The 21,814-nt window shown below is 60.1% G+C and overlaps 1 protein-coding gene across 1 annotated transcript; it reads left to right on the top strand.

Moving 5' to 3' along the window:
- The first annotated feature begins 4,684 nt into the window (after positions 1-4,684).
- On the top strand, positions 4,685-13,284 carry ABHD17A (abhydrolase domain containing 17A, depalmitoylase). The gene is made up of 5 exons (XM_079917952.1): positions 4,685-4,832; positions 8,233-8,769; positions 9,900-10,094; positions 12,455-12,634; positions 12,737-13,284. Exons 2-5 carry the CDS (start codon positions 8,438-8,440, stop codon positions 12,960-12,962), a joined length of 933 nt encoding a protein of 310 aa, XP_079774078.1. The 5' UTR covers positions 4,685-4,832; positions 8,233-8,437; the 3' UTR covers positions 12,963-13,284.
- The last annotated feature ends 8,530 nt before the right edge of the window (positions 13,285-21,814 follow it).

Here is a 21,814-nt window from a genome sequence, read left to right as displayed (position 1 = left end):
TCAAACCCGTGTCCCCTGCATTGGCAGGCGGATTCTTAACCACTGCACCACTAGGGAAGTCCCCGCAAACTGTTTTTTTTTTAAAAAAGACCGACAGCCTAGTATGGGTCCGCATACCTCAGGGCTGCAGTTTTTTTCATCAAAGGTTGACCATAATCTTTTTACTTAATTTCCTCTCTTCACTTTGAGGATGTTTTTTCTGTTTTCTTTTATATTTTCTTTTATTTTTTTATTGGAGTATAGTTGCTTTACAATGTTGTGTTAGTTTCTGCTGCACAGAAAAGTGAATCAGTCATGCATGTACATACATCCCCTCTTCTTTAGATTTCCTTCCCATTTAGGTCACCACAGAGCACTGAGTAGAGTTCCCTGTGCCAGCAGTCCCCAAACTTTTTGGCACCAGAGACCGGTTTCACCGAATAAATTTTTTCCACGGACCGGGGGCAGGGGGCGGGGGCTGGGGGGTGAGGGGGTGGGGGTGATGATTCAGGCAGTAATGCGAGCGATGGGGAGAGGCAGATGAAGCTTCCCTCGCTTGCCCACCGCTAACTTCGTGCTGTGCAGCTGGTTCCTAACAGGCCAGGGATGGGTACCTGTCCGCGGCCTGGGGGTTGGGGACCCCTGCCCTGTGCTATAAAGTAGGTTCTCATTAGTTACCTATTTTATACATTGTAGTGTATATATGTCAATCCCAACCTCCCAGTTCGTCCCACCCCCACTTCCCTTCTTGGTAACCATAAGTTTGTTCTCTACATTTGTGACTCTATTTCTGCTTTGCCAATAAGTTCATCTGTACCATTTTTCTAGATTCCACATATAAGCGATATTATACGACATTTGTTTTTCTCTTTCTGACTTACTTCGCTCTCTGTGACAATCTCTAGGTCCATCCCTGTCTCAGCAAATGGCATTGTTTTGTTCTTTTTATGGCCGAGTAATATTCCATTGTATATAGGTACCACAGCTTCTTTATGCATTCCTCTATCGATGGACACTTTTCACTATTGTAAATAATGCAGGGATGGACATCTATGGATAGAACTTGCTATCTTCATCAGATTATTTACTTTGATTCCTACAAGGAGAATTCCTTCTTTCCTCCCTCCCTCCTTTAAACATTCATTGAGCACTGACTGAATGCTAAGCTCCAAGCTAGGCACCAGAGACGCAACAGGAAACCAAAAGGATACCAACGCAGATGCCTTTCCTCTTGGAGCTCAGGGGCTAGACCGGTGCTTCCAGAACTTTCTGGGTGATAGACTTGTTCTCCATCTGTGCCATCCAAAATGGGAGCCCCCAGCGCCAGGTGGCTCTTGAACACTTGAAAATGAGCCCATAGCGACTGGAGAAGTGAAATTTAATTTACTTCTAATCAAGTCATTTCAATTTATTACTTTTTTTTTTTTTTTGCAGTATGCGGGCCTCTCACTGCTGTGGCCTCTCCCGTTGCGGAGCACAGGCTCCAGATGCGCAGGCTCAGCGGCCATGGCTCACGGGCCCAGCCACTCTGCGGCATGTGGGATCTTCCCGGACTGGGGTACGAACCCGTGTCCCCCTCATCGGCAGGCGGACTCTCAACTACTGCGCTACCGGGGAAACCCAAGTCATTTCAATTTAAATAGTGGCTTGGGGCTGACGGCCTCCATATTGGATAGTGCGGGGCTGAAACTTATGGCTCCAGGTGGGATTGATCTCGGAGAGAGACAGCAGTGAGCGGGGGCTTGAAGTGTGATCTTAGTTCCCCACCCAGGAATTGGACCTGGGTAGCCTGGATGAAAACCAAGAATCCTAGCCGCTAGTCCACTAAGGACTAGAGGCTAGAAGCAAGGTTCCCCTGGCTCTCGCCCCCATTGAAAAATGCATTTCTCAAGGAGGCAAAAACTGTAAGAAACAGGTACAAAGTCTGTTACTAGAGACACAGCACAACAAGCGAGAGAGCACACAGAAAAACAATTTGTTTAGTTAAGACAGAAGCAAGGCAGAGATGCACCCCTGGACAGAAAGATATGGGCGTCCCCACTAAAGAGGAGGAGCGCAGCAAAGGGGCGGTTAAGTCATTCATATAGGGCAGTTCTTCCGGTCTTTGTTTACCTTTGGCCAATTATCTGGCTTATTTTTCCACACCTGAACTGCCCTAGGACCTTCCCCAGCACGCGTGCGCAACTTTTTTCCAAGATGGATTCCAGTCCAGAGGCCTATGGGCATCCTTGGCATCACCTATTATGGGGTGACGCCCCCTCCTTTTTGTCCCCGAAGGAAGGTTTCTGCGCATGTGCGGTGTCTCCCTTTCCCCAAGGATGGGAAATATGTGACCTCTTGATCTTTTCCTCAAACAGGATTGCTTTTAAGACCATTGATTCCCGTGGTCACGTTATTTTGCCAATGGGTTGAGTGTCTCGGGAGAGAAGGAAAAGCACAGCAACCCGCCAGCCTGAGGTCTGTGCCAGTGGCACCGAAAATCTCATGGAGCCTCCCTCCACCCTCCCGAAAGCCTTCCTCTGGGCTGGGAACTACCCTTCTCCTGTGCATCCATTGATTCATCAGACAGCATGGGAGACAGCTGGGGACCTGGTGGGTAAGAGCCTGGGTGTCTGCCCCGGGGAGCTCATGGAATGGGGGGAAGACAGATGATAAGCAAACAACTCAATAAAATGATGTCAAGTTCTATGATGGAAATGAATAGGGTGTGGTAGGGATTTTGACTGGGGGTGGTCAGGGAGGGCTTTCTGAGGAGGTTATATTTGAGCAGGTGCTTGAAGAGGAGGAGAAGCTGGCCATGTGTCTATCTGGGGGCACTCCAGGCAGTAGGCACCACTTGTGCACAGGCCCTGAGGTAGGAACAAACTTGGCAAGGATGGTTTGGATGGGGCAGAGAGAGCAGGGGCAAAAGAGGTGGGGAAGGGACTTCTCTGGTGGCCCAGTGGTTAAGACTCCACATTTCCAATGCAGGAGGCATGGGTTCGATTCCTGGTTGGGGAACTAGGACCCCACACACCTCGTGGTGCAACCAAAAAAAAAAAAAAGAGATGGGGAAAATGGGCCAGCAGCTGCATGGCAACACCAAGCAGGGGCTTTGGGGAGGGGAGGAGAGAGGGGTGACTGACCTTCTGAGACCTTGGGGTATTCACAGCAGTGCCTTCATCCTTTCAGAGTGTCCTCTGGTTGATGGGGGAACTCCGTGGGAGCGGGTCAGGCCACATTTGGGTGGGGACTAAGCCTATCCCCACATCCTGGCCACCCTCTTCACAAGTGTTCCCCTTGGGGCATTTCAGTCCTGGTTGAGCTGGGCTTTCTGGAGGCGCCACTGCTCTGGCCCTTTCTAGCCCAGGCCTGGAGGGGAAGATGGGCAGGGGAAGGAAGCTGCGGACAGGCCTCTTCCTGTTCTGGCACAAGGAAACTGGAAGGAGCCTGGCCCAGGTGTGACCTTTGGACCTCAGGAGAACAGCTGATGCCAGGAGCCCTGAGGGGGGCAGCCGAGGCAGGAGGACTCCGGGGCACCCCTCAACAGCCCCCTGGCACATGGTGTGGAAGGTGGCAGCTGATCCCGGGGCCAGGGGCCAGAGGAAACCGGCTGGAAACTACCTCTGGACAGTGTCCACTCCTGAGCCTAAGCCTCTCCGGGAATGGGGCCCTGGGGGAGGGCTGGCCAGGGAGGCTTATCTCTGCAAATGAAGCTGAAGGTTAGGCGTCCCGGGGAGGAGAGGGGCCTGGGGTTGCCTGCAGCTGGTGGGGCGGATTTTGAGCTGGAATAGGCTTGCCGGCCCAGGGAAAGGAACACGCAAAGGGCGGAGGCCTGGAATGACGAAGCTGTCCCACTAACTCATCTCCCTGACTCAGGCTGGGCCCTGTTGGCCTCTGCAGCCTTCCTGCCCCTGTCCCTGTCACTCCTCAGGAAGGCCTGCCCTGACTACCCTCGAAGAGATTCCCTGGTCACCTTCAGCCACACCGCCACTTTGCTCTCAACTGACATCCTTTTTCATCTCCCCTACCTTCAGCTCGGTAACCATCCGCCTCCCTGCCCGCGGGGTGAGCTGAGTGGGAGGGGCTCGAGATCCATAATATTTTACTATATTATTTATTTATTTGGCTGCCCCGCGCGGCATGCGGGATCTTAGTTCCCTGACCAGGCATGGAACCCGTGCCTGCTGCAGTGGAAGTGCAGAGTCTTACCCACTGGACCTACTGGACCGCCAGGAAGTCCCCGATCCATAATATTTTAATTGCACTAGTAAAAAAGCCAAAACCAAGGCAAAAGAACCCATGATGAACAAAATAAAGGCAGGATCACTTGCCTTACCCCAGTCAGGGGCCTGGTTCCAACAAAACTTTGTGGGTTTTTTAGTAGTGCATTAAAATATATTTTTTTACGTTGACTACTGAGTTTTTTGGCACGCTGTAAGCTTATTTTCTAGGAGAGTGCCTCACTTGCCTCACCCGAGTCCTGGCGCTGGAATGAGTGAAGGATCGAATGAATGGTTGTGAGTCTCCACTGCCTGAAACCTAAGGGGAACCCAAAGCCCGGGCCCGCCCACCCACTCTTGCCCCGCCCACCACGACGTGGTCCCGCCCCTCCAGGGAGCCAGCTCCACCCCCAAACCCTGCCCAGCGCCCAGCGCCCGGCGCCTGGCCCCCGGCCCCTCCGGCCCTCGCGCACACCTGCGCGTCACTTCCGGGGCGGCGGTGGGAGTGAGGTTCACTTCCGCCAGCGGGGGAGCGGCGGCGGTGGCGGCGCAGGAGACCGGGCCGGGGCCCCGGGGGATCGACGGACGCACGGGCGGGCGGCCGGGAGCCATGGAGCGCGGCCCCGGGGCCGGGGGGCGCGGGCCGCGGCGGTGAGTGTCCTGTAGGGGCTGGCGTGGCTGCGCGGAGCGGTCTCAGTGCTTTTCGCGGCCGTTTGGAGAGCCGGGCCGGGCCGCGAGGCCGGGGCAGTCCGGCCGGACGCCCCCGAGACCCCGCACTCCCGGGGCGGCCGAGGTCGCAGCCGGAGGACCCCAGGATCAGGGCCAGGGACGGCGTCTCAGACTCCGGCAGAGCCCCGTCCGCCGTCCATTCAGCCCTCCGACTTGGGGTGTGTTCCCACCTTTCCGGGTACGCGGCCCCGCCTTCGGGGAATGCGCTGTCCGAGCCAAATACTCTATCCCCGGCCCCGAACCAGTGCCCCAGCCTGACACCCGGACCCGCCGAAGCAGCCGGAGCCCTGCTTCCTAAACGTCTCCAAGACACCTCTGCCCTTTCTCGGGCGTCCTCTGGCGCGCTGGGACACCTGGACAGGCTTCCCAGCCTTTGCTCCAGTCCCATCTCCAGGCTACAGCTAGGGCATATCCACAGCTTCTAACCCACGGGCTCCATTCCCAGCCCGGGACTCCTCCAGGGCTCCTCCTTTTCCCCCAGGATGAAGTCCAAACTGTAGCAGGGCTTACGGGCGCGGCCCGACCCAGCTGTGGCTCTCTCCAGGATCCCTCTGCTCTCCTCTTCCTCCCAGTGTCCCTCTAGCCTGGGACCCGCAGTTCCTGGAACCCGCTGTCACTTCTGGGTTTTGCCTGTTTTCTCCCCTCCCGGCACCCGGCACTTTGCCTGTGCCTTTCAGGCTGACTGGCTGAATGAGGTGCGGTCATAGTCGTCCGTATTTAGGTCGTCCTGGAGTATTGTAATTGCCTGGTTCCATGTTGGTCCTCATGACACTGCCAGTCTGCACCGGCCCGGCAGCGGGGTGTCCGATTATGTGCTTGTGGGTGAAATCGCTGGGCTCTTGGTGCCAGGGGTGCCTGCCCAGTGAGTGAGGTATCTGGATGTGCTCTGTCCAGTCCGAGGCCAGGCTCTCAGGTCACATTCAGTGACATCCATAAAAGACAGCGGGAGGTCCCAGGTCTGCGTGGCTTGAGAAGAGACCTTCCCCCCTCTCTGTCAGATGTCAGACCTGGCGGACTGTAGCGTCCCCCCTTCCCTTTTGCCCCTGGTACTTTGTCCATTCGTTCAGTCAGTGTTTACTGAGCAAGAACAGGTAGTAGTCTTGCCCTCATGGAGTTTCTCTTTGGTTTGAGGGGTATGGTTGAACATGCAACTACAAGCTGCAGAGACAGATCTGAGCCATGAGAGTGTGTATGGGGGGCTGACCCTGTTTGGAAGGGTGCTGGAAGGGAGATGTGAAGGGTGGGTGGGACAGGGGTCACGGGCTCTCTGGTGAGATTAGGGGAACTACTGGGGCTTCGGCTCTGAGTCAGGAGAAGGCAGTGGGGCTCATCAGGGGAGAGTGAGGTACAAGATGCGTGAGGCTGGAGAGGTCGGCCCCACGCCTGGTGCCAACCTGGCAGATTGTGGTGAAGGCTTTGATCTCTATCCTGAAAATAGTGGGGCTACTGGGGCACCCCAAAAGGGAGGTAGCATGATCAGATTTGTGTTGTGAAAAGATCTTTTGGCAACTGGGGTGAGAATGGCCCAGAGTGGGTGATGGTGGCCCAGCCGGGGGTGGGGGTGGGGACCGGCGAGGAAGGAGACTGTGCATGCCCCAGGCAGAGTCAGCAGGCCCTGTGACGGGCGGATCTGAGGGTGCAGGGAGGTGTGTCAAGGATGGCATCCCGGTTTCTGGCTTGGTCAGTGGGACCTTGTCCACCTTAGTATGCCTGTTCATCCTCGGGTCACCAGAGGCCTCCTACCTGCCCACCGGCTCTCAGCCAGACCTTCCTCTCAAAACAAGCCTTCCCTGTGCCACCCAAACTCCAGACCCGCCAAGTCACCAAAAGCACCAGGGCAGTGTCCTCTGTTGGGGCCTGGGCCTCTTTGAGAATGTGTTGGAGCAACATCGGTTTGGTTGACACTCTGGAGGGGGAGGGAGGGTGTCCTGGGCACTGTGGGGTGTTGAGCAGCACCCCTGGCCCCACCCACTCAGTGCCATTAGTAACCCCCTCGCCCCCAACTCATGACAGCCAAAGATGTCTCCAGACCTTGGCAAGTGTCCCCGGGGGGCAAACTTGCCTTCGTCTGAGAACAGTGTGATGGACTTGTAAAGCGAGCATCCCACCTGGGAGTCTGGGGGCTCCTGGAGGCGGTCCGTGTCCCCTCCTTGGCTTTAGCCACCCTCTCCCACACCCCTCCGTGTGCCCCCATCCGAGTGACTGCAGTGCGGCTCTCTGCAGCCCCCGGTCTCAGATCACAGGTCTGGAGGGAGCAGGTGTATTTCTGGGCCTCGGACTGCGCCGACCTGCTGTGCATCCGCGTGTCCCTGGCCCAGTGGTTTACAAATGCTGTGGCCCCGAAACAGAACAGGCTCAGGTGCTCTGCTGCTGACACTTGAGTTGTGAGCGTGTGTCCCTCCCTCACTCCAGGCTGTAGGGAAAATGTAGTAAGCGAGTACTCCGTATTTTCAAACCTCTGTATTTTCTTCCAGTCTCCCTGTTGGCAGCTCCATGTACGATTGTAGTTGCTTTAGCAATTTCGCTGTAGTCTGTTCAAGGCCACGTTTCACATGACATTCTGCATTTCTTCTCTGAGCCTGGCCCATTCCACCACTTTCTCCTCATCTTATTCACTGTCTCTGTGACCTGAGTGGTGTCTGATTGATAGATGAGGAAACTGAGGCCCAGGGATGCTAAGCAACTTGCCCAAGGCCACAGACACCTAAGCTGGCAGAGCTGGGGAAGGAACCCCAGGCTCCCATGACCCTGCCCTGCCTCCCCCCTGCAGCAGGCTGACCCCTGGGCCTGGCCCCAAGCACTGGAGAGAGCCATTGTCTCAGCCCAGTAGGCCTTCCCAGCCTCGAGATGTATCCTGCTTTTGTTTCCAGAGCCTTTGTTTGTTGTATTTCCTCTGCCTGGGCTCCTGTCTCCGGACTTCGCAGGCCCTGGGAGCTGGGAGCGTGCTCCTGGGTCCCTGTGGTCAGCAGTCGGTCCTTGCCTGGCTGAGCTGTGGCACCTGGGGGTGGCAGATGGGGATGGGCCCCAGGGCAGAGTCTGGGCCGGCCGTGTGGACAGAGGCGTGGGGCGGGGGTGGGCTGGGGTGACATTTCCCAGGGCCTGGAGCAGGAGCTGTGCCCGGGAGAGCTGGGTGGGCCAGGGCTCTGATCGCCCCGCACAGCCTGCAGGCCGAGGCTGGGTTGATGAATGGGCTTAAATGGCAAGAGTTGGTGTCTGCCAGCGGAGGAAGGGTGGTGGCAGGCGGGGTCCTGGTCAGGTTTAGGTCCCACCAAGGTCACTTGGGAGCCCCGGGGGAACTCCACATCTTGCTGTCCCCCTGCAGGGTTTCCCTCTGTGCGACATGGACACACGAGGCTGCGAGGCTCCCAAGGGCTCAGCTTGGACCGCGATGGGGCTGGGCTGCAGCCTCCTAACGGGGCTCTCGTCTGGGGCGGTGGCCGGGGGTCGCCCTGCCCCCTGCCCGTGTCTCCGAGCACCCCCATCCCTCCCCTGCCGGGCAAGGCCCGCCCCGGGGCCCGGCGCCCGCCATGAACGGCCTGTCGGTGACTGAGCTCTGCTGCCTCTTCTGCTGCCCGCCCTGCCCCGGCCGCATCGCCGCCAAGCTCGCCTTCCTGCCTCCAGAGCCCACCTACTCGCTGGTGCCTGAGCCCGAGCCCGGGCCTGGTGGGGCCGGGGCCGCCCCCTCGGGGACCCTGCGGGCCTCGGCCAGCACCCCCAGGCGCTGGAAGCTCCACCTGATGGATCGCGCCGACTTCCAGTACAGCCAGCGTGAGCTGGACACCATCGAGGTCTTCCTGACCAAGAGCAGCCGGGGCAACCGCATCTCCTGCATGTATGTGCGCTGTGTGCCCGGCGCCAGGTGAGCCACATGGACTCGACCCCCCCGGGGTGGAGGGACCGGGTGAGGGGTGGGAGCCCAGGATGTGCTCCATCCTCAGGGCTCTCGTTTCGGCCACTGGTGGCCCTTGGAGGGCCAGAGACTGGCGAAAGCCCATCTGGAGGTGCGGGTGCCCCGGGGATTCTTCTCGCCAGAGGGGCAGCAGATGAGATCTGCCCATGGCCACCGAGGAACTGCCGGGGGTCCTTCCACTTGCAGCCCTCTGGGGGGCCCTCTCGGCACCCTGTCTTGTGGACAAGAACCCTGAGGCTCGGGGGTGGCTCTGAGTGGCTGCGTCACGTCACCTGCTCGATGTGGAGCCGTCTGCTTCCGGGTCTCGGTGTTCACCTGCCCAGGGCTGGTCTCCTGGGCCCTGGGTGCCTGGTGAGGCCCGGCACCCGCTTTGGGCCGGTGGCCCCTGAGGCCTGGCTGGCGGCTTGGGCCAGGTCTGACTGCCGGAGCCCTACAGTGGTGCAGAGGGGGACCTTCCAGCTGCTTCCGCCTCAGAGCAGGCTGGGTCCAAAGGGCAAGCTTTTACCTTTCAGCTGGGCTGGGCTAGGGCCGCAGTGGGGCTGGAGGAAGAAGGCTCTGCAAGGCTGTCAGCCGGGATCCAGCCTGGTCACCTGCCATCGGCATGACTGCCTGGCAAGGCCGCCATGGGGCACAGGGCAGAGGTGGCGGCCCGGGTCATTCCCTGGAGGAGCGGGAAGAGCTGCACCGCGGTGACCGGGGCTTGGCTCTCTTCGCCTGTGGTCGGAGGGCCGCGTCTCATCCTCCAGGATGGTTCCGAGCAGTAGGCAGACGTGCCTCTCCCATCCTCGGGCCGTCAGAGTCCCTCCAACAGGAACAGTTCCAAGGGAGAGGTGGCTGCTGCTCAGGGCGTCAATGTGATGGTCACTGCGGCTTCCTGGGCTCACGCTGGGGGTCCACCTGTGGCAAGAAGGTGACTGGTGGGCCCAGCGGCCCCCTTAGATGAGCGGAAGCCCGAGGCTCCACTGTGTGTCATGGCCTAAGTCACACCGGGCAGAGCCAGGCACTGTTCCCCTTGGCAGGGCTCCTGCCCCCTCCGCCCTTCGCCGTCTGACCTGTGCTTCCCCACTGCCCACCCCAAGGTACACGGTTCTCTTCTCGCACGGCAACGCGGTGGACCTGGGCCAGATGAGCAGCTTCTACATTGGGCTGGGCACGCGCCTCAACTGCAACATCTTCTCCTACGACTACTCGGGCTACGGCGTGAGCTCGGGCAAGCCCTCCGAGAAGAACCTCTACGCCGACATCGATGCCGCCTGGCAGGCCCTGCGCACCAGGTGAGCTCACGCGGCGGGGAGGGGCTGGTGGACGTGTCTCCTCACAGGTGGCTGGTCCTGGTGAGACCAGGTGGGAGGAAGCCCAGGTGGGTAGCCCCGCAGGAGAGGGAGCTGATCTGCGGCCACACTGGGCCACAGGAAGAAGCCCGACCCCTGTTCCCCCTGCAGGATAACAGGCATGCTTGGTGTGCAGGGGGAGGGCGGTCCTCCAGCCTCCCTGGGGGGGGCCCCTCCTGGGAGCCACTGGCCTGGGACTGTCCCCATGGGAATGGAGGTTCCGCCTGGAGGGAGGGGGCAGGCAGAGGCCGAGGCCCCTCCTGAGCCCAAGAGGTGGCGTGTGAGGGCGGTGTGAAAGGACTCTGGGAGCCCCGAGGCTGAGGGAGCACTTGGGGTGCGGGGAGGGGCTGGGCCTCTGCATCAGGGTTCTGGTCGTGGAGCTTGGCCTCATCCTGAGGAGGGTCTCCTCTGGGCCTGGAAGGTTCTGTCGGGCAGCTTTGTACCCAGCACAGTCCTGGTGGCTGGAGGGAGGTCAGCTCCTGGAGGCTGGGTCCTCCGCAGGCATTGTGCCCAGCACACAGCTGCTTGCTTGACTCAGACAGGGCCCCCACTGTCTGGTCTACACCTCCGTCCCCAGACCCCACTGCCCCGGTCATCCAGGTCCTGGCAGCCCCCTTCCACCCCGTGCTCGCTCACTGAAGCACAATAGCTCAGTCTCTGTGCAGAGATGGCCCGGCGCCCTGTGCTGCTCTAGAGAGAGACCCACCCAACCCCACCCTCCCAAAGGTGGTGCCCTCTGCCTGCCCAGGGCTGCCCCATCTTGGCCCTGCCTGGCCGACTGGCACAACCAGCTCCTTCAGGGACCACAGCCAGCCTGCCATGGGGAGGCGGGGCCCTGGTTGCTGGAGTGATGCACCAGGCAGTCCCTGATGCAGGCCCTGGGAGCAGGGTCCGCTGGCACCACCCTGGCACTGGGACCCGTGCTGGGTGGCGTGGTGCAGGTGTGTGTCCACACTCGGCTGCCGCAGCCTGTCCCCACTGGCTGGGGGTTGCTGGCAGAATCATATCCCGCCGAAGGGTCAGGGGTCTGAGCTCTGTCATCCATCCATCTGTCCTGCTGCCAGGCTTGACCTCCAGAGACCTGGTCCCTCAGACCCAACGGCTGAGAATCAGCAGGAGGGTGGGAGGCTGGGGCCCAAGTGGTGGCCTGGGGCGGGGCAGGCACTGGAAAGAAGAGTTGTGTCATCCGGCACCTGTCATGTTTGTCCAGGTGGAGACAGCCAGGTGGCAGCTGGGGGTCCCTGCCTGGAGCTGGGTGATAGGACGAGGCTGGTGCTCAGCACAGCAGTACTCATGGTGAACCAGGGAGCAGGTCGGGGAGGAGCTTGCAGGGTGGTAGGCACAAGGCCAGATGGCATCCCCGAGGCCTGGGGGTTGGGACCGGAGGACAGGGACAGGGGCAGATGGCGCCTGGGTGCCCAGGTGGGTTGCCCAGGTGAGACTAAGACCTTCCCTGGCCACTCGGAGAAGGGGCACCCCCTTTGAGATCAGGATGTGGGTGTGGGGAGGAAGGCCGTGGAGGCCCCCTGCAGTGGGAGGGTGGTGAGTGGGTCCTTGTGGGGTCAGGAGAGGACTGTGCTGGGATGGCGCTGGGGGAGGCCCGTGTGGAGGGGGTGTGTGGGGGGGTCAGGACCTGGCCACTGTGTAGGAAAGATGCCCAGGGAGGGAGGTGATGGCCACCCACCTCCTCCCCTCAGGAGCCGCTATGCCTGCTCACCCACGTTGTACTAAGCAGCTGAGGGGCTGCAAACTGGCTGAGATAAGAGAGGACGAGGCTGCCTCCATTCCCCGAGGCCAAGGGGGTGGGTGAGGGTGACGGATGCTGGGAGGAAGACACACCCCCTTGCCCTACGACCTGGAAATGCTGTCGAATTCCGAACAGCGAGGACAGGAGGGCCCCAAGCAGGTTCTGCATGTGGCCCTGGTCGAGTGTGTGTAGGGGTGGGGGTGGCCTGGTGACCAGGAGGAGCAGGAGAGGCCCCAGGGATCTGCCCCCAGGAACCACACAGCGCAGGTACGGCCCGCACAGGTGTACTGCCCAGGTGTGACCAAGTAGATGCTGTCGAAACTGAGGGTAGAGCTGGGGGCTTGGGGCTGCGGGCAGCCAGCTCCCCTCACACCTGTGGGTCCTGCCTCCCCTGCTGAACGGACCGCCTCGGGGCTGGGAGGCAGGGGAGGGTGCCTGGGCGCCACCCTATTGCTTGGAGCCTAAGCGGAGAACAACTGGGGACTGCACTAGGAGGGCAGGCAGTGGGAGGGGTGTGCGTGTTGCGTCGCGGCTGATCTGCCCCCACCGCCGCCAGGTACGGCATCAGCCCAGACAGCATCGTCCTGTACGGGCAGAGCATCGGCACGGTGCCCACCGTGGACCTGGCCTCGCGCTACGAGTGCGCCGCGGTGGTGCTGCACTCCCCGCTCACCTCGGGCATGCGCGTCGCCTTCCCCGACACCAAGAAGACCTACTGCTTTGACGCGTTCCCCAAGTGAGCGCTGAGGGGGGCGGGGCCGCGGGCGGGGGCGGGGACCCAGGGGGCGGGGCCGCGGAGGGGGCGGGGCGTGGAGGCCTAATGTGCCCCGACCCGCAGCATCGAGAAGGTGTCCAAGATCACGTCGCCGGTGCTCATCATCCACGGCACGGAGGACGAGGTGATCGACTTCTCGCACGGGCTGGCGCTCTACGAGCGCTGTCCCAAGGCCGTGGAGCCTCTGTGGGTGGAGGGCGCCGGGCACAACGACATCGAGCTCTACAGCCAGTACCTGGAGCGCCTGCGCCGCTTCATCTCCCAGGAGCTGCCCAGCCAGCGCGCCTAGCCTAGCAGCAGGCCCGAGCCGCGCCGGGACCTCAGCAATAAGGCGGCGCCCGGCCCCGGCCCCGGCCCCGGGGGCTGCATGTGAACCCCCGGGCGCCCCACGTCCTCGAAGCAGCTGGCCGGTAGGGGTCGGGACCTGACCCGGCCCCTGGGCCGTGGACAATGTACAGGCGACGGAGCTATGCGCTCCTTTCCTTCTGGAAGAAAAACGAAGGAAAAACGTGAGAACAGAAATTAAAGATTTAAAATTTTAAGGTTCCTCTCCCTTTCTTGGCTCATGCGTGCTCTTCTTGGGGCTCAGCAAGCACGAAGAGGGGGCCGGGCTTTGTCCCCAACCCCCCAAGGAAAGTTCACAACTGCGGATGTCAGGTCACTCCCTACAGAAGAGGGGTCCAGTTCGGGTCCTTGGGGCTGCAGGTTGCCTGGGTGGTGACGGAGGGGCAGCAGCATTTGAACCCAGGACGCTGCGTGCTCAGAGGGCGCGCCTGGGGAGGGTGGTGGGCTTCCTGTCTCCGAGACAACCCTGGGGGTGGAAGTGGCCGCCGCCGGTTTAGGCTGGGCCTGCTCCGGGCCCCCAGAGAGGCAGACAACCCTTCCGTGCCCGTGTGGTAGACATCGCAGGGCTGCTCTTCCCATCCCACCCCACCCGTCCTCGGCTCCCGCTGCCCAGAGAGCTAAGAGAGTCTTGCAAACGGGGACGCTTGGGTCCAGTGGAGGGCAGTGGCAGGTCCGAGGCCGCGTGGGGCCTCCCCAGGAATGAGGTCACCATGAGCACCCCGCAACACGCCTCCGGACCTTGGTCTGAGTTGTATCCTCCGCCCGGGGTGCCCTTGAAGACAGGGTCGGTCCGCGTCACCCTGGACCCTGGCCAGACGCCTGGCTCATCAACGGCCTCCGGAGTACCCCCTGCGACCTCCAAGGGCGGCACTCTAGAGTGGGTAAGGCCTCAGAGGCCTGTCATCCACCCCGAGGTCGGGCGGCGGCTCGGCGTGTGTGGCGACACTAGGCAGTGGCGAGGCCGGGAGCCGGCGATGCTTCCGCCTCGGCCCCTCGGGGTCCGCGGCCCCTTTAAGAGGGGGCAGTGCTTCGGCCTGGGGGCGGGGAAGACGGCAAGGGGCGCGGCCGGGCGAAAGCGGAAGTGGGGTGGCGCGCGCACGGCGGAGGCGGTGGGTGGCGAAGCGCGAGGAGACCGCGGCGTGCGCGGTAAGTGGCAGCGGCTGGGGCTCCGGCTGGCCGGCCCTGCCCTTGCCGCCGTCCCGGTCGTGGGGGCGCGCCCAGCGGGCCGGCCGACGGCGGCGGGTGTGTGTCAGCGCTCTCTGTGGCTCACAGCTGGCCCTCGGGCCTGGGGCGCTGGAAGAGCCGGGAGTGGCCCCGGGCACGCCGTCCCTGACCCAGGACGGTGCCCGCCCTGACCCTCCCGAGCCCCACGGGCCCTCCCGCTGGGAGGCTAGGCTCGTGTTTGATAATCCAGGACGTCTAGGAGCAAAACTGAACGTGGGGTGTGTTCTCTCGGGAGCAGAGAGCATCGGGTCCTTTCCGCCGCGGGGCCTTTGCACGGAGTGGTCCTCGTGACCGACGTGCCGCCACTATGGCCCGGCCTTTGCCGATTCCCCTCAGCACGTCCGGCTCCTCAGCCTCCCGCTGCAGTATTTCTTCCTCGAAGCCGCCCCCCAGCCCTGTGCTCCCACTGACCCCACTGCTGCCCGTGTCACAAGAGCCCGCCGTCTTTTCACCCCATCAGAATGTAAGTTCCCTGAGTGCCGGGGCTCCGCAGTGCAGCAAGTCCAAAGCGACGGCCCACGATTGAACAAAAATGTTTTCAGACACACAGAGTAATTCAGAGTATAGAAGAGTGTTGGGTGAAAACTCAGTGTTCTTCCCACCCCTGACCTCAAGTGCTCCCCTCCACTGGGGCAGAGAGGAAGCAGTTTCTTATGTGTCAACAAAGAAAGTGCATGTGTACCTAATGAGTTTATACAAAAGTGTGATCCTCTTACTCAGCGTGCCTTGGAGAGTGTTGAGTTTCCCCTACGTAGATAGACTGGATCCAGTCCTCCTGGTGGCCACGCCAGTTTATTAGCACTATAATTTATTCATCCTGTTTCTTGTTGGTTGAGATGTAGGTTTTTTCCAGTCTTCTGTAGCAGGCAATGCTAGGTCCAGTATCCTCGTACAAATATCTTCCTACCCAAGTACGAGTACTTCTGGAGGCTGAATTCCTTAATACAGAAGGACTAGATCCAAGGGCTTTCCATAGAACTCTAAATGGGTATGTGAGCCCTTAAAATAGTATTTCATTGTAGCTTCATTTGTGTTTCCTAGAAGTATAATCAAACATCTCAGTGCTTCTGTCAGATTTGTTTTTATGTTGATCATTTCTACCACTAATATAATCATTTTGAAACTGGAAGTCTATTATAAACATGTATATACTTAAAAAGCCATTTGTATTTCACATTCTTTGTCCATTGGGTTCTTGATGTTACTATTGGGTTCTTGGGTTGGGTTCTGTTGGGTTCTTGGTTTACTGTTTTATAGGAACACTTTACAGACGAAGAAAATTAGCCCACTGTCTTAAAAAAGATATATATTTTTTCCAACTTGTCATTCGTGTTTGACTTGGATTGTGTGTGGGTTTCTTTGGTTTTTTTTTTCGTTTGTTTGTTAATTTTATTTATTTAGTTTTGCCAGGCACTTAAAATCGTTATCAGTCATTACCTTATCAATATGGCTTCTGCATTTTGTATAGTGCTCAGAGATATCTTCCCTACTCCACGATTGTAAAACGTTTGATGTTTTCTTATGTAAATATAATGGTTTGTTTTCTAAATATGTATTTAATTTTTTGGTCTAACTCTAGAAAGGACTTCTGAGAAGGAGTAAGGTAGGAACCCAACCTGCTTTTTCCCAAATCGTTCGACCCCAAAGCCATTTCCCGATAAAGCCATTCTTTTCCCCGACTGAAGCACCGCCTTTACCGCACGCACGAGGGGCTCTCCATGTCCGGGGCTCTGTTTCTAGACTCTATCACCCCAGTCATCCTGAACCCTGCTGACTTCTTTACTGTCTGGAGGCCCCAACTCCCCTCGTGAAAATCAAGAAAAGTTCTGTCATAATAAATAGCTGACGGCTTGAACATGTTCCCTGTAATGCTAGTTCTGACAGATAGGATTCTGAAAACTTAAGCCTTTGGGGCCTCCCCCCTGGCCCCCATGTACAGTCACAGTGCGAGGTGCTGACCTTGCTTGAGGTCAGCACAGTGCTTTACTCGCCGGTGCCTGCCCATTGCAAGGAAGGGATAAGCTAAGGCCAGGGGCTCCTCAGGCTGGCCCGGCCGGCGGGCTCTGCCCTTCTGCGGGGGACTCGCCTTTCCCACGGGGGGTGCTCAGCCTCTGAGGGGCTCAGCCTCTGAACCGCAGGGGCTGTGATGGGGGAGTGGTACCTTCCGGGATGCACCCCCCCTTCCTTTCCACTTGGTACGGCCCATGAGCCAGGCCGCCTGGGACAAGGGCCAACTTTCGGTTCTCCATTTTGTGAATTTCCCAGGACACACGTGTTCACACCGGGCAGCGTTCTTGCGCTGCTCAGCAGGCGCCCCCCGGCTCCCCAGAGCCTCGCGTCCTCCGCTCGACACCTGGCCTGGCGCACCTCACCTGACACCTGGCCCCTGGGTCCCGGAACCAGGGTCCAAGCTCTCTGATCCGCGGCCTAGGCACGCCTGGCACCCAGAGACCCCGGGGGACACAGCCCGCCCAGGGGGTGGGGCTGCCTCAGCCAGGCACAGGCCCCTCCCCGAGGGTGGGGTCCGGGTTGTGCGCATGCCCCTCGCCCTCAGGAGCCCCGACTGGACTTCCTGCAGGGCCCAGCCCCCGAGGGCCCTCCGTCCATCCTCCCTTCCTTCCTCCGGCGACCCTGCTTCACTGCCCACCCCCCATCAGGCTGAACTGGTGGGACCCACCCCTCTGGTTCTGCTGTCTTCGTGTTAACTGGGGGGCCCCAGGGGTCCCAGAAGAGGATGGGGAGTTCAGTGTCTTCCCTGACGCGTAGTGGCTAAGGTTATGTGAGGAGCTGTGGTCCCCCCAGGGCCCAGATCTGAGATGGGGCCTCGTGGTGGGTGCCACCCCTCAGGGCCCCCGGCACCCCGACCCAGGGCCTGGGCGCTCCCCCAGGGCAGGCACTTGTCTGTATGCTTCACGGTCAGGGTGCAGGGCCAACGTGTTAATTGTGCGATTCCGTCAGGTGGGAGTGCCAGCCCAGCATCAGCGTCCCCCTTAAGTTTCGAAGCTCCTGCCGTGTGCAGTGGATCTTCACGACGACAACCCTGGGCTACTGGGGTCGCCGTCCCCACTGTCCCAACTTCAGGGGAGATGGCTCTGGCCAAGCTGCCCAGAGAAGAAGGCCTGGGACCCTGACAGGACTCAGGCCTGGGCCCTCTGGTGCTCAAGTGGTCTTGGGACACAGGGACCACTGCCCTGGACCACTGCCCCTGGACCACACTTGGGACGTGTCCACAGCACGTCCAGGTGAGGTGGAAGGGATGGGCCTGTCTGTGGTCATGGTCATCGCTGGGAGGAGCCGAGCCAGGTGCTCTCTGAAGCCCAGCAGAGCACCGCGCAACCCACGTTACAGGAGAGGGCCTTGAAGAGGGCTTGTCATCTCCCCCAGCAGGGCACAAGGAGGCCAGGCCCATAGGTGGCCCCCACTGCATCTGGCCATCTGAAACTTTCCTCCAGAAGCCCCTGCTTTCCAGGGGTTGGTCCCAGGCCAGCAAGGAATGGAGGATGAGCAGGGGCCCTGGGGAGGGAATTCACGGGGCTCAGGCCATACCCGCCCCCTCCCGCTCCTAGAGAAGGGACGGGTTGCGGGGGTGGGCGGGTGGGCTGGGTCTCTCCCCAGAAGCTGGGAGCAGGGACCTGGCACCTCCTGTGGGGGAAGTTAGCCACATGCCCACTGCCCGGCTAGGCCTGGGCTGGGGCCTTCTGCACCTCCTATGTGTGACCAACCCCTAGGACCACGGTGAGTAATCTGACACAAGTTAGAAATAAACAGGGATGGGGGCTTCCCTGGTGGTCCAGTGGTTAAGACTCTGCGCTCCCAATGCAGGGGGCACGGGTTCGATCCCTGGTCGGGAAACTAAGATCCCGCACAGTGCACGGCTTTAAAAAAGAAAAAATATTTTTTGTGTACCTTTGCAGGCGTGGAATTGCTGGGTCACAAGGTACCACATTTACGGCTGTGACAGCTCTGTACACAGCTGTGAAAATGTAGAACTCCTGGTGCCTCCGATGTGGACTGCTAGCATCCACTCCTCGTGTTTAATTTCAAATGTTCACCTCGGACTAGTTTGGGGTTTACAGAAAAGCTGCCATGTCTAGCCTTCCCGCAGCGCCCCTCGTGGGAGGGTCTCGTGAACCAAGGACTAACTTGTGTACCTGCCCATTCTCATGCTCCAGACTTTTTTCCCTGTCTCCGCAGTTTTCCCACTAACGTCCTGTTCTGTTCCAGGGTCCGACCCAGCAGCCCACATGGCCTTCAGTCATCATGTCTCCTTACCCTCTTAAAACCTGTGACGCTCCTGCAGTCTTTCCTGGTTTTTCATGGCCTTGACAGTTTGGGGACCAGTCGGGAATTTCTGTAAATGTCCCCTAATCTGGGCCTTTCTGAGGTTTTCTCGTGATCAGACCAGGGCTATGGGTATAGGGAAGAACACCCAGAAGTGAGGTGCCCTTCTCATTACATCCCACTGGGGATTGCTGACACCCTGAAGACGACCTTGACCCCCTGGCTAAGGTGGGGTCCCCAGCTTTCCCCACAAGCAGGTTACTGTCCTCAGCCCAGCCCACACCAAAGCAGGGGAGTTATTTAGAAGATAACTTTTCAGGGACTTTCCCGGCAGTCCAGTGGTTAGGACTCTGTGCTTTCACTGCCAGGGCCCAGGTTTGATCCCTGCTGGGGGAACCAAGATCCTGCAAGCCGCATGGCATGTCCAAAACAAAAAGAAAAACAAAAACTTTTCATACGGAAAAGTATGAAAGGAAAGGGCCCATGGCCCATGATTGCACTGCCTAGATATCTACTGACATTTAAAGAAAATAAAAGTAATAAATCCACATGGATTAAAAAAAAGGTTGAACTATACAGAAAGTACTATTAAGACAAAAAGTGAAGGGTTCACTGTCTTTAAAAGAAAAAAAAAGCTATGGTCCTTCCAGAATGTCTATACATACAGACACACAGACGTACACGCAGGTACACGAGCCTAGATTCCCACTCTGACCTGTTGGGGCCCCAGGGCATCCATGTTTCCAATGCGCTCCACTTTATATTGCCTTCCCCTCACTGGCAGCTGGAAGGCTCACCCTCTGAGCCCCCTTCCCTTCCACACCTCCCTGTGTCTGCTTCTGCCCAGCTTGGCTCCATGGGCCTTGTGGTCTGGCGAGAGCCCCCCCTGAACTCCTTGGTGCCAGAAGGGAAGGCTAGAGATGGGCCCCCATCTACAGGTGAGGAAACTGAGGTCTGGAGAAAGAAGGGACTGACCTCTGTGTGGGTGCCCCGGCCAGGACAGAAGCTCAGGCCCCTGAACCCTCTGCTGCCTCCTAGCTCTTCCACGTGGGCCAGCCACTTCAGGCCACTTCTGAGACCTCTCCCAGCCTTGATGTCTTCATCTATGAAATGGGGTGACAACTCCTGAAGGGCTGTAGTGAGGATAGGGTGACAAAACATAAGGCAGAGGTGGGCATGGGGTCAGGGTGGGGCAGGGGGGGTCATCAGGGGTCACCCAGGCATCCCCCGGGGCCTGGGGTGTGAACAGAAACACTGTGGGTGGAGTGTGGTCCCCCGCCTGGGGTCTCCTGCCTGCACAAGTGGTCCGTGGAAGAAAGCCACAGGTCCAAGACCCTGATTATCCGTGGGAGCGAGTGCACACCTGGGGTTCTGAGAAAATGGTCTGTCTGGGGCTGTGCTGCCAGGCACAGCCGGGACGGCAGTCCTAAGCCCTGCTTTGCCATGGTCCACCCCTCGCTTGCCTGTGGGAAGTTATTGCCCCAGTTTCCCGTGGCTGCCCCCTTGAACTGCAGGCCCCAGGTGGAGCCATCTCTGGGATGCTACCCCCACTTGTTCTACTTGTCAGGCCTGTGTCCATCCGCTGTGCCACTGTCTTGAGTCCCAGCTGCCTTGCCCTAGACTCTGAGCCCCTGGAGGGCAAAGCCACTGGGGAGATCTTGCTCGGGGTCCTATAAACATCAGTGGAAGGAACGAACAAAGGGTCCCGGCATCTTTCTTGTCCTGCTTCTTCCCCACATGCTGGGGTGAGCTGGGGCCTATGGGGGCAGCCTGCAAAGCACTTCCTGCCTTGTCTGGACTTGGGAGAGGCCAGGCACAGGGACTTGGGGAAGACCTGAGGGTGGCTGTGCTGAGATGGTGGAGGGTGGAGGGTGGAGGGTGGAGGGTGGGGCCCTGCCCAGGTGGGCCACCCTCCTAGACTTTCAAAGGCACAGGAGGCCCCGGCCAGCAGGAATGCTGACAGCCGGCGCCCACCAAGTGCCCACCTGGAGTGGGAGTGGGCTCATCTGTTAAAGGAAAAAGCGGCGTCTCCTCTCTGAAGCCTGAAGTCATTGCTCCAATGCCCCTCTCCTCTCCCTCCCTCTGTCTACCCTTGTGCAAGGGCGGGTCCCCAGAGGAGGCTGGCACAAGCTGGCACCACCAAGGATGGTCGGGCCTAGACCAGGGGGACGCATGGGGCGGAGCCAGGCCTTGTCAGCCAGCGCGTGGAGGGGGTATGTGTTGCAGGTGGCCAGGGTGAGTATTCAGTCCTGGGATGGGGTCTGGGCTAGAGCCCCCGGCCTCTGTCCACACCCAGCTCAGGGCGGGTCACCGAGAAAACAAGAACCCGTGCAGGAAGGTCCCCTGGAGGCCGCTCCTGCCACTGCACGGTCCCCGTGGCCTGCCTAGGAAGGGGCGGGGGCGTGGTCGCAATGGAGGGGACCACCCCATCGCCCCACTTCCCCGCGCCCGCTGCTTCAGACCTGAGGGTTGGGCGGACCCCGGGCATCTGCGTTCCTGGCGTCATCGACATTAAACAACTTGGCCAGGACGTCCTCGGGGTCTTGCCGAGGCCCCACTTGCCCCGTCTGCGCCCCAAAGATCCCTGACTGGCGCCGGTACTGATGTTCCCGACCCCCTTGTTCTGGCGGGGCCGACCCACTCTTCCAACCCAAAGCACCCCGCGCCCCACCCTTTGTGACCCCAACCATCTTCACTCCCGAATGGGTCAAAAAAAGAGGAACGAGCGCACGTTAGCTCGACGCTACCAGGCGGGGAGTCCTCCCCTCCCCTGCCTAGCTGTGGGTCTCCGGGAGCGGCGAGGGGGACACCCACCATGAAAGCAAGCGGGCGAGAGAAGGCAGGGGGCGCGCGGTCGAGCAGGGCCACAAACTGGGGAGAAGAGGGGGAAGGGTCGCGCACGTGGCCGGGGGGCGGGGCTAGCCGCTTCCGCACCCCCACCGGGCCACGTGGGGAACGACCCCTCCCCCATCTTGACCTGGGGCGCGCCCGGGCCAGGGTGGAAGCGTCCGAGGAAGGGGCGGGCCCCCGCCGGCCGCGCGCCCCAGCGTGGGGTGGGCGAGCCCGCGGGGAGGCGGGGCGCGCGCCGAGCAGGGAGGGGCGCGCCCTAGGGGGCGTGGCCCTCCGAGGAGGGAGGGGCGTGCCGGGACGGGGCGGGGCGCGCCCCGGAGGCGGGACCGTAGCGGGGACCGGGCGGAGCTTCCTGGTGTGAGGAGAAGGTGCTCGGGGAAGCGGACCAGGGGTGGCCGCAGGGGGAAGGGAGGGCCGGAGGGGGCTAGCTCCCCGGCCTGG

Source organism: Stenella coeruleoalba, assembly GCF_951394435.1.
Source record: "Stenella coeruleoalba genome assembly, chromosome: 3".
Taxonomy (NCBI): Eukaryota; Metazoa; Chordata; class Mammalia; order Artiodactyla; family Delphinidae; genus Stenella; species Stenella coeruleoalba.
This window is presented reverse-complemented; position numbering and strand designations above follow the sequence as displayed.